Source organism: Drosophila suzukii, chromosome 3 (genome assembly GCF_043229965.1).
Source record: "Drosophila suzukii chromosome 3, CBGP_Dsuzu_IsoJpt1.0, whole genome shotgun sequence".
Lineage (NCBI taxonomy): Eukaryota > Metazoa > Arthropoda > Insecta > Diptera > Drosophilidae > Drosophila > Drosophila suzukii.
Window position 1 is genome coordinate 1,209,764 of NC_092082.1, and position 15,001 is coordinate 1,224,764.

Sequence of the window (15,001 nt, forward strand, 5' to 3'; positions counted from 1 at the left end):
GCAAAGTGACAGCTGGGAAGTTCGTGGGGAATGCAGGATAGTGGGTGACCCGGACAATAATCTATATTCATGTTCGGCGGGAATGTGGGGAGGAGAAACTACCATCACTTAATGCTCACTCGGGTGAGCCAGCAGCAAACAAAGTGCCCAATTAGAGGGCAAATATTGAAAGTGTTGTTGTGTAATTTCTACAGAGAAACAAAAATGAAAAGAAAAATAGTTCCCAGGAGAACCTTACCATTGTTTTTTTCCCCTCGATAAGACTGCTCAAAATGTAAGAGAGCTATTCAAAATAAAGTTACGAATGAAAACGCAATTATAAGATATCGCTGGCGAGTAATACCGCATAGAGCGGTTACGAGATATCAAAACAAATCAAAAACCAATCGGTACCCCTTTTCTCTTCTTTTGTTGTGGGTCCCACGAGGCGTATGATTAATACGCATGGTCTTTATCGAAGTTCTTTCCTCAGGCACTTATCTCTGTCGTATTCACAGCTCATGACGAAGTCCAATGCTGACTAAGAAAGGACAGAGACTGTGGTATCGTGTTATAAAGGGTTCCATTTCAACAGAACTTTCTTTTCCAAGCCAGATAGAAATAAACTTCAATCGGTTGCAAAGCTTTGCACAACAGGTTTCGATCGCAGATGTATTGGATAATTGTGCACTTATCGTAAATGCCGGTGGGAAAAACGAAACCGGTTGCCAGACCTTAGAATATTTATGGGAATTACCTATTTGTTTCGGTGATTAACATGTTGGACTGCCCGAAAACAGAGCAGTCGGCTTGTTCTTCAAAGAAATAAACAAACAATATTCAGAAAGCGTTTTGAGCAGTGAAGGGCAAATAAATGAGTAAGTTTATCTCGCCCAAAAACTAAATGGAGCTCAATTGCCGCTGGACAAACAACAATCAACGTGTCTATCTTACGACCATCGTACGTGCCGGATTTGTAACTGCAGCTGCATAATGAGCAATGGTCTCCATTACACGTTGGTGTCGATAAATCAAACCAACTTCTGAATCTCAGTCATGACAGAGCAAACAAAACTTGAGGAAAGGAAAGCAAAATTAGAGAAGAAGCTCATAAACCTTTCAATGCTCTAACAGAACTACTCAGAACTTAGAGCATAATAAAAATAAACAATTGAATTGAAGCGTATTTAACTAAACAAACAACTTTGATAGCCAATAACTGTCGGAAACAATTGGAATACCTTGTTAACCTCCAAAAGAAAAATATTTATTTGCTTTAATGATTTAAACGCCACTTTAAACTCATAAACATTGAGTTAAATTGGCCATTTGCCATTAGTTTGCAGTAAAGAAATCGTAAACAAACGAGTCTAAACCTACTTTTCATGCTAACAGTTGAGCTTGGCAATCGCTATACCCTCTACTGAGGGTATATAGCAAAAACAAAAACGGAATTAAGGCTGATTTAAGTTGGGCAATTGAGAAGCTGATGAGCCGCACAAAAACATGAGCCACATGATATCCAAGGAGCTTGTTATTGCAATTGAGCCGAGGGCGACTAATTGAACCTAAGGCTAGACTTCTTTGTTTTATTAAGATATTCGGCTTTTTAGGGAAAATAACCGAGTCTTGGATTTCCATTTCAAATGGACCTTGAGCCTAAGCAATATGCCACTTTTCAAGAGACACATTTACTGAATTAAACAAGATGTTTTATAACATTTGGGGGATTTGGAATACATCATTTATGTTAATATTTTACCGGTTTCTGATTTCCTTCAAGAAGGAGTAGCGTCGCTCGGAGGCTTTTTGCTTGCCCTGGGCACTATCACTATTATCACAGCAGACACAGGTGAATCCCGTGGGCTTTCCGCCCAGAGACTGCTGGTGATGCAAAGCCGGGGAGGATTCGCTTCCGCTATCGGTGACCCTCAGTGAAATGGACTTCAGCAACTTGCGCATCGATTTGGGTCGGGAATGAGTGGGCGCCGAACTGCGTTTCATTTCTAGCGTATTGTACTTGGGCTGCGAATTAGGATTCGAAGTCACATTGTTATTATCGCAAAAGCCGGCGGCGGTTGTTCCTGGTTCGGCGGTGGCGTTTTCATATTGGAAACCGTTTTCGGCCATCTTATCTAACTGCCTCCAGTGGCCGTAATCACTGCTGTTGTTGTTGCACATGCCAAGATAAGCGATCCGCGGAGGTGAGCACTTCAAACACTGGCGTCAATTGTTTAACCCGCTAAGAACCGGCACCGCAAATCGAGAGACCTTTCCTGTAGTGCGTCTAATCATAAACTGAGCCGAAAGTTCCTATGCGAGCGACAAAGAAAAGGTTCTCCCATGGGGCTTTCGATTTCTGGAGAAAACGGCAACGCAAACTCGCACACCCACGAAAACAAACTCAGACTCGGGAAGGGAACAAATGGTGAGAAGTAATGGCAGAGTACACTTCAAAAATTGCATTAGAGGTTTTGTTCAATTGTAAGATGTCCATAAGTTTCTGTAATACTTTTCATTTACATAAAAATACATACAGATATGATATTTTAAAAGTTAAAATACCCCCAGTGCATAAAAAATTCTAAAGCATTGCTGGTCTATGATCTGCCTGTATTCCTTACTCTTAAGCGAAACTTTTATGTACAATTTGTGTATCTGATTTTCGTATTACTCCAACTATATTTCTTCGAGTGTATAAAACTCGAATTCAAAGAGCGAAAAACAAAAGTGAAAACAATAACAACGAGCAACAACTGGGGGCAGCCAAGCGTTTTCTTGGGATTATTGTTGCTATCGAGCTTTTTTCGCTCACAGCTGAAATTCTCACAAGAGCTGTTCATATTGTTGTGGCTGTTTGTCACTGTTCGGTGTAAATGGGTTTATATCTTTATGACTTGCGCCTGAGCTCTACGACACGCGATTAATAACACCAGCGGAAAAAAGTTGGTATACCTTTTCATGGTTCGTGTACCTTTTTTCCCTCATTCCTGACTTAAGATATATATATTTTAACTTGTTATAATTACAAATAATAGTAGTGCTAAGTACGGAGCAATGAAAGCATATTATTTTTACAAAATAACATGATCTTTTTAAAATTTGTTCTCATCGACATATTCAAGATAATATGGAAAATCCCATTTACGTATATTTCGACTCCATCCTCCATTTATCTCCATCCTCTTGCGCATGGATTTCCATTCTGGTATCATACCCTTTCATGACTAATTAGATCAGTGTAAAGTAAACCAAAAAAAGAAAATGTTTTTGAACATTGAACAATTTTGAGATATGTTCTGAGGAAACCGACACGATTCCTCTGCATGGTTTGCACCTTCGAATTTTAACCCTTTCTGCGGGTTTTTACGAATCTTCATTGCCAGGGCGCATTTTAAATGGCAATATAAAGAGACGGGCACCAATGCTGTCAGTTATCTGGTTGTCCAAATGACGAATGCCCACTGTGGTTGATTAATATTATAAAAAAGATTTATGGATTTTTTTTTGGCTTTAACCAAATGGTCAGACAATAAAGATAACACCCAGTGCACAATGTTCAAGCATTCTGAAGATATAGAACTATTTAAAACAAATTATCTTAATTGTTATTTATTATGAGGAGCTATAAATGGAATTCAACGCAATTCCAACCAAAAATAATAATCAAAATACTCTCATGAGGTTTAAAAACTGTTCATGAAATGTCTTGAAATAAATAATAAAATAATTTCTTATATTTAAGCAACTTTTTTTTTCACAAACAACGATATCTTAAAACTTAAAAGGCAATTGTTGTTTTTTCTTTAATCTCTAGGGATGCCTTGGAACCGCAGAGCATAATTGTTTTCGAGATAAAACCGAACCTACGTCAAACGCCCAAATCTGGTAACAGTTTAAAAAATAATGACTTTCTAGGGGTTTTCAAATAGTTCCATTCTAATAATGACTAAATTATTTACAACACTTCTAGATCATGCGTTTTATTACTCACCCGCTAAAACCGCGGCGTTTGGTGGACGATGAGAGGGCATCCGCCTTGCTGCGATTGCCTGTAGAAAACAAAATAAAAATAATTTAAAAAGGCAATCACACATATATATAAAATCGAGTGACTTACCCTGATCCTGCATATCGGATTTCTGCGAACCCGCTGCTCCGGCTGCATTCGCTCCGGATCCGGAACCGTGTTTGTGCGAGCCCGGCGGCGGTTTGAGCACTGAGACAGGGACGAGTCCTTCCTGCACGGCGGCATCCTCGTGCTGGGGATTCAGGCGCACCAGGCAGAAGTCCGGCTCGCCGGCGGTGGGCGGCTCGACAATCTCCACCTGCTGTCCCTTGCTAACGCTCAGCTCGTTGGTGCCCGAGCTGGCGATGTAGTCCGCCACCACCCAGGTGGCCTCCTGGTTGCCCAGCTGGAAGGATAAGAGGGAGGACGGGGGTGAGTATCGGATATCGGGTGACGCTTTTAGTTCTCTGCAGTTAACCCTTTTGGGCCAAGTAATACATGTCAAAGGGTTCATAATGGACTTCTAATAAGGAAGCACTCAACTAAACTAAATTGGCAATGTTATTTAAAAACCATATCAAATATTTATAATATATATTTATAAACCTATAGTGATAGTTTTATATTGTGAGGTCGACCAAGGAATTTATTTTAATGCGTTAATCCCTTTCTAAAATAATTCATTTTATTCATCAAAGTATGATGAATTTATAACATAAATTATTGTTCAGATAATAAGCCTTATAATTTCAACATTCAACATGTACCAGGCAGCTTATCAAGACTTTTGTTTTAAATATTTGTAGTATAGAAAATAAACAAAAAGTGTACGATGCATTTTATCCAGTAGTTTAAAGTCAGTCAGTAAGTTAAGTTCAGCTAGTAGTAGGCAAAACATACAATGACCATAATCATGCTAATGATTAAACGAGACTTTATGAGCCACAAAAGAGGAAAGCCCGTTGTGCCAAAGGCGCCTTCAGAGGGTTAAGAGGCTCGGGTCGAGGTCGAGGTGGAGAATGAGGATGAGGCGTCAGAACCTTATTGATTGACCGCCAGAACAAAGGCCGAGGACTCTGAGGGCTTCAAGGATCATCGGCAAAGCGAACGAACTAATTAGAAAGCCATTCGAGCCCAGCACACGTCCATTGTGCCCCGGAAAACACAAGGAGCACAAGGAACCGGAAGGAGGAGCACTTCCGTCAGTTTTGATTGGCGGCAGGCCACCGAACAACCCACCTAATCAGCCCGGAACATAGTCCCCAGCTTTAACCCTTCCACCCGGAAACCCGTGTGGCTGTGTGCATTCAAAATTTACAAGTTTATTAATTCACATGCGGTCTGGCCAAGGGTGTCGATGTGTGGGCGTCTATCGGGTCTTTAAATCCCAACAAGGAGGATGGCTCCATAGGAAAATTGTGGTTAATCGCCAATCGATGCCATTGGATTCCTCAGAGGATTGGCAAGTGCACAGAGCGAAATGAAAAATGTAATGGAATACACCGAAAATTAACATAAGTATTACGAGTAAAATATATTATCATTATCTTTAAAAATAAAATAACCAATAAATTGATTATTTTTTAAGGGATATAAGGGTACGAGGTTGGTAAAGAGCTGCTTTTAGAACTAAACTTTTACCAGCGACAAGACAATTAAAAGTCTGGAAGTGCTGTGCACGTAAGGCTGAAATATTTGAGCGGTATATGAAATTCCCCCAGCGTTGAGGGATCATATTTATTTCACATACAATATTTATGTGGGAGGCGCCATTACCTGACTGAGGGAGCAGGCTGCGAGGAAACACCTGACAGGTGGGCCTGGGTCTGGGGCATGGGCCAAATGGCGAAATGATGTCGCCGAGGCAAGTGGCGGGTGACGAGGGGGCGGTGGGAGTGGAAAATGGGAAATGGCAAATAGGGGGAGGGCAGGGGGAGGGGGCTGGCGCTCATAAGCGCAATTAAATCAACTTCATCAGCGGACAGGAGCAAGAGCAGCGGCAGAGAGCTTAGTTTATTATGCTCGCCTCGCTGCCTTTAGCCTCTGTGTGTGTGTATGTGTGTGTATGTGTGAGGAAAGAGCTGTTCATTTTATACACTGGAAGAATTAATTGTTACAAATATCATCATTCATCTTAGAAATCATTAGTCCGCACCATATACATTTTATTGAATCAAATGAAATGTAATAAATTAAATAAATGTTTAATAGTAAACTATAAAAATAACATTTTTTGGAGGACAGAAAAAAGGTTTAACTTATAAGCCTTGAATCAAAAACCGAAATTAGTGAATAATTCAAAGATGTGTACACTAAGAATGGATTTTTCAATACATGAGCTAGGTTCGTCACAATTCTGGTATCTTAAAAGTGTATGATGCCTTTAGAATAGAGAAAAAACATTACCTACTTAAAGTGACTCCTTTCATTGCCTCGTTGGGTTAGATACAACTAGATTGAAACCAGATGAAGCTACTTTAGTACAAGGAAACTGGTAAAACTATGTTTACTGTGCACTGGCACACACACACAGTGACTCAGTTTCCTTTTAGGAACCCCAGCCAGGCGCTGTGTTAATTAAGCAGCACTGACACGGAAACGTGCCGCGCTCCTGTGTGCGAGTATTAGTGCGGGCGGAGCGTATGTATTTGTGCGGTAAGGAGGCGTTTGTATTAGTGTGTATTCGTATGTATGCACGTTTCCGCTTGTAATGCAATTAGTTGAAAAGTTTTCGAGGCAAAGTTTGAAAAAGTTTTTGGACAACAGTTCTCGCAAGACAAGGGGCGTAGCTCCTCGAGGGGCGTGGCTGGGGCCAAATTATTTTTTTATTTTTATTTTTCCGAGGCTCTTAAATTGCCACTCAGCCTCAATGAAAATTAATTGGCGGCCGAAAATAAAGAAAAACAAATCAAATCAGAGGAAAATGCTTTCGAGCTGACTTTAAGTGTGTCATGTGCTTTTTATGCTGCAGTCAAAAGCTGTGCTGCAAGCGGTGGCGTATACGCAATGTGAGACTCATCACTGCCGTCATCATCATCATCATCATCAACATTGTGGACTGCAAATTGCAGCAGTCACGCACATTCACTCACACCCACAATCCCACTAATAAGCTGCCATCAGGCAGAATTTTCCCCCTTATTTTCCCCGGTCCTGAGGATAGGGAAAAGTGAAAGCAGCTGCCAGGAATCAGGAAGACCAACTGAACTAGAGAAGCTCTTTAATGCTACCATTTTAAACCGACTAAGCGCAGCTCTATTCCCTCTCAACTTTCACCGAAAGTGAACTCGGCTTTCTCCTACCGAGTTTCCCATTTTATTGTAGCTACAAATTAAGTTCATGCTCGCTTTTGTTTCGCCTTTTGACCGAGTCTTTCATTAAAATAATGAAGGGATGGTTGGTTCAGCCAGAAGGAGGCAAAGGGAAAATCGAGCAAACGGAGAGGAAAATCGCACGAGTTTTTCCAGCTGCAAAATGCAATCAGCGCTGCCTTGTTGGGTTTCGTCTTTGCCGCCGCCTACGTTTTTGCATAAAAATAATTAACAAGGCTTACAGTTTCATTTGCGCATTTGCATACTTAATAGCGGATGGCAAGGCCACCAACTAAATTTAGAATTCCCTCAACAGGAAAAAAAGAACTTGAGAACTCAAATGTTAAAGCAATCGTGGACCATAAATTGGCAGTCGCAAACTGGCAAACCTCATCTATTTTCCATAGGCAATAGAAGACTTTCAAGGCGGATTTGCATAGTTGAAAAGGGGAAAGCAAACAAAATGGGAAAACCAAGCCTCGAATGCAGCCCGAATTGAGGGAAACTTTGCAGATTCAAGTCCTGGGAGAAAGTCCAAGGACGAATTTCGCTGACAGGCAGGACATTTTGCAGTCGACACTCGCATTTCGAGGGCAAACTTTCCCAGGGAATTTTCCTGCTCTCGCTGCTGATTACATGCTGATAACAATAATAGCTCAGAGTCGGAAAACAGACCCGCAAAAACGGAAAGGCTCAGCCGGAAAATGTGCGCCTTTCTGTTCCTTTCTTCTCTCTGTTGGGCAAATTGTAAAGCGATTTGGCAAAATGTAACGTTATTATTGATGGGCTTCCTCGCTCGTTTTTCCCTGGATTAAGGGCGTTGGGTAGGTTTTCCGACATGTCAGGAACGCAAGCTCATGTCTTCCCCGCCTTTCGAGAGGCATCGTAAAAACGCAATTGCTGCGACGACGACCCAAAAAGCCATCAATTGTTAAGTCATTAAAAAATATGTTTAGGTAGCGGCGGGGGCTCGAAGGAAAGGCTCATAAAAGCAAACGTCAGGGTTGTCAAGTGAAATTACAAACATCATTTAACTGATTGGAATAATGGGCCAGCAAGCTGTTATCTGCACTGAGAAAATATGGTCACACAAAGCCGATTAGATTATCAAGTTCGGCTTCTTTTTTTTACACTTCTAAAACGGATGCTTAAAAATGTCATAATGTTAATATAATGGACCTAAAATAAAAGCAAACGATTAGAACCAATGAGCCACCCAAACCTCGAAAGATTGTATTGTGGATGTGTATCAGCTTCATTTGCTTAAGCCAAACCTATCCAGAAATTCAGTTCGTTTAAAACTCTTGTCCGGAACGGTTGAACACATTTATAATGTTCAAGTCGAGGACATCTATATCGTATGCGTTACTGAGTCTGAGCTTGGTTTTTCTGGCCAAGGCAACCCCTCAACTGTCAACGCCTTGCCTGAAGAATAAAGTAGCATCAAAAACAAATACAGTTTTTTTCCAAGTGGAATCAATTTTTAAGGCATTTATCAAATAAAGCTTTAAACTGAAAAAAAACAGTAAGATGCCGCTGGTAGCGGGAGAAGAACACTTCCCCCTTCGATCCATTCGATTTGAAGTGAGATATTGAGTGGAAGAACGAAATTTTAGACAGATTTTGTATGCCAGTTGTTGCTTTGCTGGAATTTGTTCGCCTAAATGCCCTCATGGGCGCCATAAATCACACAGATATGCCAGCGCACATACAAAAATATGGAAAGGCAGGGACCCTCGGATATATATACATATATGCTATACACATTTGTGTGAAAATAAATGTGTGTACTTATAGATAGCCGCAAACTGGCTGTGTTTTCTGGGGTACATAAAACATAAACGTCTATTATTCAATTAACTTGCACAGTGGGTTCGCCAGCAGGTGCAGCAGGGGTCAGAGGTCGTTCCCGGGTCCCGACATCAATTACGTTGTGGCAAACACCCAGTCGACAAGATGGCAAACAAAACAGGAGCAGGGGAAAGGAGGTGGCTTCCATGGAGGAGGATGAGGAGCAGTGTACAGTAAAAAAGGATGGTCTAAAAGGCGCCTCGGAAGAAGTGGAGGCTTTGAAATCCTTTCTAAAAGTGCCTGAAAGTACTGATTTGTTCTTAAAAACTACATTCTTTTTTCTATTTAATTTATTTTTAAATTTTGAGACATACATATTATTTTAAGTACTATCACAGCAAATACATTTTTCTCTCCCTGTAGCTATCGCTCTGCGGTCTAGTAATTGTACGACAACATGTTAACACCAAAAGCAACCACATTTCTCTCCAATCCACATCCACATCCACCCATCGATAGGCCCATTGTCTGGCCCGCCTGCTAATGTGCCTCATGGGTTTTGGGTGGAGATGGCGCTGGAGGTGTGGCCTCCAAGTGGGTGTAAGTGCTGAATGAAAGTCATTTACAGCGCAAATCGAATAATATTCTAAATCAATTACGTGCAACTACGACATGATCGATAAGGGAACCCAGCGCAGGGAAAAGTTAAACTCTCCTTACATCAAATGCGCAGAAACTTAGTTGATAGCTGCCTAAGATTTTAATTGATTTACAAAGTTTCAGGGCAACCACTTAAGTCGTTCGTTATGAGGCGTACCTGTTTTGCACCTATTCAATTATCTATTGAAAGACATTATTCGATATATACATTAATTTGATAAATGCGAACGTAATCGTCAATCAGTGGTATATTAGTTTGATAATGACAATTAAAATTATCACACGCACATTATTCAAAGCTAACAGATTTTAAATGTGTTTTGTGTGAGAGATTAGTTTATTTATTGTTTTTGTTTTCTAGCCTTTGGAGATGATTTTAGGAAGTTGCTTAGTGTATTTCTGTCTGTATGTGTGAAACCAAAAAGTCAAAGGACACTTTATGACTGATGAATACAGTCATTAATGAACTCCGGCAGGAGCCTTCTGGACAAATCAACCCGTTGTCCTCGATTCCCATGCCACAAGGACCAGAAATTTGGTGCGAACAGCAGGCAAACAAAACCAAAAACCAACAACCGACTGCCGGAAGCCTCGGACTTCGAGGCCTTCAGCCTTGACCAGCCCAAATGCTGTTTGGGATTTTAAAAGAGTTGGCCCCATGTCAAGACCCCCCAACGGATCCCTTCTCGAAAGCCCAGAGAGCAATCAGTCGGGGGAACGGGGCACCAACTTTTGGGGGACAACAAGAGCCAGGACATCGGCAATTTGTGGCCGGCAGAGACTCGCTCATGTCCGTTGGATTGGATTGCCAGCGGGAACTGCAGATGACAGATGGGACATGGACAAACTCCCCCGACTTTTCCCACTTTCCCGCCTCCATGGGGAGCAATTGTGCGAGAGGAGGCTTTCGGTTTTTAAAAAATACGATGTCTATCGGTGGGCGTGTCACAGCATTTGCCATTGATTTTATGGCCGAAAATGCGAGGCGTTGTACTAAAAGAAAAGTGGGGAAAAACAAGCCTAAAGCATCGGATTCTGATGGCCATTCTAGTGGCATGTGCAGTAAGCCTTATTGGGATTACGACCTACCACATCGGGAGCTCAAATAAAACAGAGAGTATTAAAATCGATTAAATCTTTCGTTCTCCCCTTAAAATAGTCTGATTTAAGAAACTGATTGGATTTCATTCGGTCGCTTTTCAAACAACACCATTTTTAAGGATTTTAGTTTTTAAATCCGTTCCCTTTTAAATTGATATTCGATTGAGCTTTTAAATCTTTGTATTTAATATTCATCATTTTATGGCTATGACACGAGTTTTGATTTTTGTTTTAATTTATGCCCATTCGTGCACAAAATAGATACATTCGCCTTTTCAATTCTCTGAATTTGGGAGTTTTGTTTGTTATTTTACATTCGAATATGAATGGCGAGGATTTATGCATATTTTTGTGAACATTGATTTATTGGCACTTTGAATTCCCTGAATATGGGAAAGATTTGATTTTTATTTAAACCGTTTTAGTGTAATTGGTTTATCAGCAGGATTTTCAATAAATGCCTATGTGGATTAAATCTACGCACTTGGAAAAGTATCCTCTTTAAACGCTTTCCTGTTGTATTTGCTCTGAGCTCCCAATGTCAAGAATCAAGTATCTTGTGGTCCTGCAGCCAACATCTCGAGTTCTGCTGTCATAGCATACTTCTGATGACAATTTAGTTACAAATTTGTTTGGCCTTCTGCCCTCTTGCAGCTTCTCAATGCCTTGTCTGCTATTTTTCTCTACCATTTCTACCTTTTTTAGCTGGATTTCCATCGCAATTTGCATATCAGTGTGCTGCCATTGAGGAAACAACGTCAAGGGCTCGCAGAACAGAGCTTCCTGGCTTTGTCTGTTTGCCATGTTCTTGAGGAGCGAAAGCAGTTGCTGTCCGCAGGTAACTTTGTCCTTAAGTTTGCAGAATGATGAGATTTATTAAAATTGTTCTACATTTTCTGCACTTTGTTTGCCTGCATGTTTTGTACATACCCTCAACTGCAAGACTTTTCAACGGTTTTGGTCTGCTCAACGTTTTCTCATCCGACTATAAAATGTATTTTCCATTGTTAGAGTGCCAGCATTTCTTGGGGCTCTTGGAAATAGGAAAAATACTAGGAAAATAAAAGAAACCCAGCTGAAGGAGTGCTCGACGATGTAAGCCAACTGCAGCTGACAGCAGCAGCAGAATCATGAGACACATTTTCGTGTGGCAGCAAATTTCCTTTTCAACGCGCCAGCAGAGAAAATTGGGGGGAAACTGGAAAACTGCTTCTTCACTTCGCTGCCTGCGATTTATTTTGCGTGTGCGCTCGAAAGTATGCCATAACAAAATGCATAAAGTATACGCCCCGTGGAATGCGCCTCGCAACTGGGCAACTTTCAATGGCTGCTCGCACGGAGATGGCGCTCCAAAGTTTACGCCCCGCACAACGAACAAATTTGCCTGGGAAATATTCAACGAGCGCATAAATATTTTCGTGACACCAAATTAAGATCTTGCAGCTTACTGCAAGTGCACTTCACGAAAAATTGGACTTCAAAACTAGAAAAGATAAATAATACTGGTCGTGGGAACCAAACTTTTAACTAAATTTGACTTGTATTTAATGTGCAAGGTCACACTACCTCTTGAAAATAGCTGATAGCTTTTAAACACATATTCCGAATTTACGTATAAAATATTTTTCCGTGTAATATATATTCCTTACTGCTCTTAAATGAACTCTGACGACGACAGGAAAACTTAAATGAAGCAGAAATTTATGAAAGGCCGACAGCATCAGCATCAAGTAAATTGAGTAGAAAGGGCAATGCGATTATGAGGAGACCAGGAAGCTGTCTGCTTCTCGGAGACATCACTCAAACCCCAAAACTGACAAAAGAAGTCAGGGGAGCAAAGAAAATGGGGGCAGGGGCAAGGTCAGCACACGACACAATGCAGCACAGGAAGCTTAAGGGAGAAGCTGGGAACGAAATAGGGGAGACAACGATGATGATAAGGCTTACGTGGCCTGATGAAGTGATAAATACATTATGTGATGTTGGCAAAAAGGAAAGAACTAGTTGGGAAATGGCCAGAGGGAAGCGGGGGCGGTAATTGAAGCAGTGACAATGGTGAGTAGCGAGCAAATAAATTAGCGCGCCACACTGCGTATGATTAATGGGCTTATTAAACGGCGTCGCTGCTGTCTGCTTGGGTCAACAACCCAACTGGCGACGATGGCACTTCCACAACTTATCAAAATAAATAGCACAACACACAAAAAGTCAAGGACCCCTAGCCGAAGACAGAAACTGTAAATAGAAATGAGAGAGTGGCAATCCTAAACAAGATTCAGGGATATTGCTTATATTAGCATAACTATCCTTGAGTCGTATTGAAGTTATCTTCCCTGGAAATCCGCTTTAAATGTATCAAACAACTTTACTTTTTTTTTAAATTATTTTTAGTTCAGTCATCTTTATTTCTATTCAAGCAAAACATGTTCCTTGGTGATTTCATTTTCAGAAGGAATAACTTTGAGCAACATAAATCGGAGGTAAAGTCACGGCGCACTTTTCGAACCGCTTTCGCTGGGTAAACTGTCCCATGATTTTTAGTGGGAGGTTGGGGCCGTTGAGCCAAGGATATCTCGACCACAAGGAAATCCATGCCGCAAGCTGGTGACCTTTGCACTTTGGGTCGCGAAGGAGGCGGGGTGGTAAACTTTTGCCACAGCTAAATAAAAGATAAGCTGGGCAAGTAAGTTTCCGATAAGGTCAAGGCAATCGCTGCCATGTTTAGCATTAATATTTGATGACCCGTCAATCCGAGCGTGGCATCAGTCTAACCCTTATCAGAGGAGAAGCATTGAGAAAAATTACCATGCTTGTCAGAAATGATTTCTTAAAACCACCAGGAGAAATGTCTTGAAATGAATGAAACCCAAACTGAGCAGAGGGAGTGCTTTGAATAAAAGTTTGGAGAATTTAAAAAAACTCTTCTTTTGCCTTAATTATCATATGCATGGTTACACTTGGTGTGGGATTTGTCCTGCAGTTCGCAAGGTCACACTACAATTTTTTAAACCAATTGTAGCCTCGTTGATCGAACCTAATATACTTATATTATACCCGCATTATGTATGACAACCTTTGGTTGCTCAGTTCTTTTATTTTTACCTTAAGACCACTGCTGCTGGGCTGTCGAAAGAATCGGAATGAGCTGGGCGTATCGATGGTGTGTTGTCGGGCCAAGACTCCATGGCCCGTGACACTGGACTGCCGAAACCAGGGCAGCGAGATCTTGCGGCGACTTTTGCGCTGAACAGGGGCTGGATTGGGGGCAGGATCGCTGGAGGATGTGCTGGCCACAGCGGGAAAGGTGAACGGCGACTGCTCCGGCTGAGTGTGGCCGTTCTTTCCGGATCCCGCCGGCGGTGGGGAAGTAGAGTCGTCCTCCTGCAGCGTGCAGAGTGGAGTGTTTTGAGCAGAGTCCGCTATGGACGGCGATGGCGAGGGATCGCCCATGGCGATGGGGGCACTCATGGGCAGCGGAGTGTTGGGCAGGGAGACGTAGCCCTTGGTCGGAGTATCCTTATCCTCGCCGCACTTGAGCCGCTCCAGCGAGCTCTTCTTCCCGCCGCCGCCAACGCCATCGGCGGAGTCCACACTGTTCATCCGCTCATTGAGAAACTTCTTAACACTCTTCATGATTCCTTGGCTGCTTTGTAATCTCCTCCTTCCTTGTTTCAGGCGTTTTCTACACAATCACTCTCATTTTTCGGATAAATCACAGTCCTAACAAAAAAGCGGGGCGGTGGGCTCTGTTATTTTTAAAACAAATTCGGGGCTTTGTTAGGAGCCAGCCGCAAATCGATAAAGTTCTCCGACTCCTAGACGAAATGTTTTATTTTTATTTTCCAGCGAAAGAACGAGTGTGTGTGTGCGAGGTTGCCTGGTTGGATTTTACATCCTGCAGGATGTTCGCACACACTCACAAGAGCTGTGTATCTATATGGATTTCACTTGTGGCGGTGACAGTTTTGCTGTGGTCTCGGTTTTCGCTGTCTTTGACTTTCAATTAGTGCAACACGGCGTATGATCAATTTTAAGCTCACAGCCTGCACTTTGCATTTTAATTAATGGCCATGTTTGCGCAGGCTGTGCTGCATTTAATTATGACTTTAACTTGATTGAGTGTTATTTAAAGAGATTAAACCGTTCTTAG

The 15,001-nt window shown here is 41.7% G+C and overlaps 1 protein-coding gene across 4 annotated transcripts in view; it reads right to left on the reverse strand.

Moving 5' to 3' along the window:
- trio (trio Rho guanine nucleotide exchange factor) overlaps positions 1–15,001 on the reverse strand; it is a 41,967-nt gene that overhangs the window by 9,519 nt on the left and 17,447 nt on the right. For 2 of the 4 annotated variants that reach the window (XM_017078387.4, XM_036814409.3), the window contains exons 7-8: positions 4,100–4,394; positions 3,974–4,031 (exon numbers count right to left, since the gene is read on the reverse strand). In XM_017078387.4, coding sequence (XP_016933876.1) covers positions 3,974–4,031; positions 4,100–4,394 — 353 coding nt within the window. Of the gene's footprint in view, positions 1–1,741; positions 2,268–3,973; positions 4,032–4,099; positions 4,395–13,953; positions 14,680–15,001 lie in introns of those variants that run through there. The other 2 variants (XM_065864396.2, XM_017078389.4) reach the window with 2 other exon arrangements.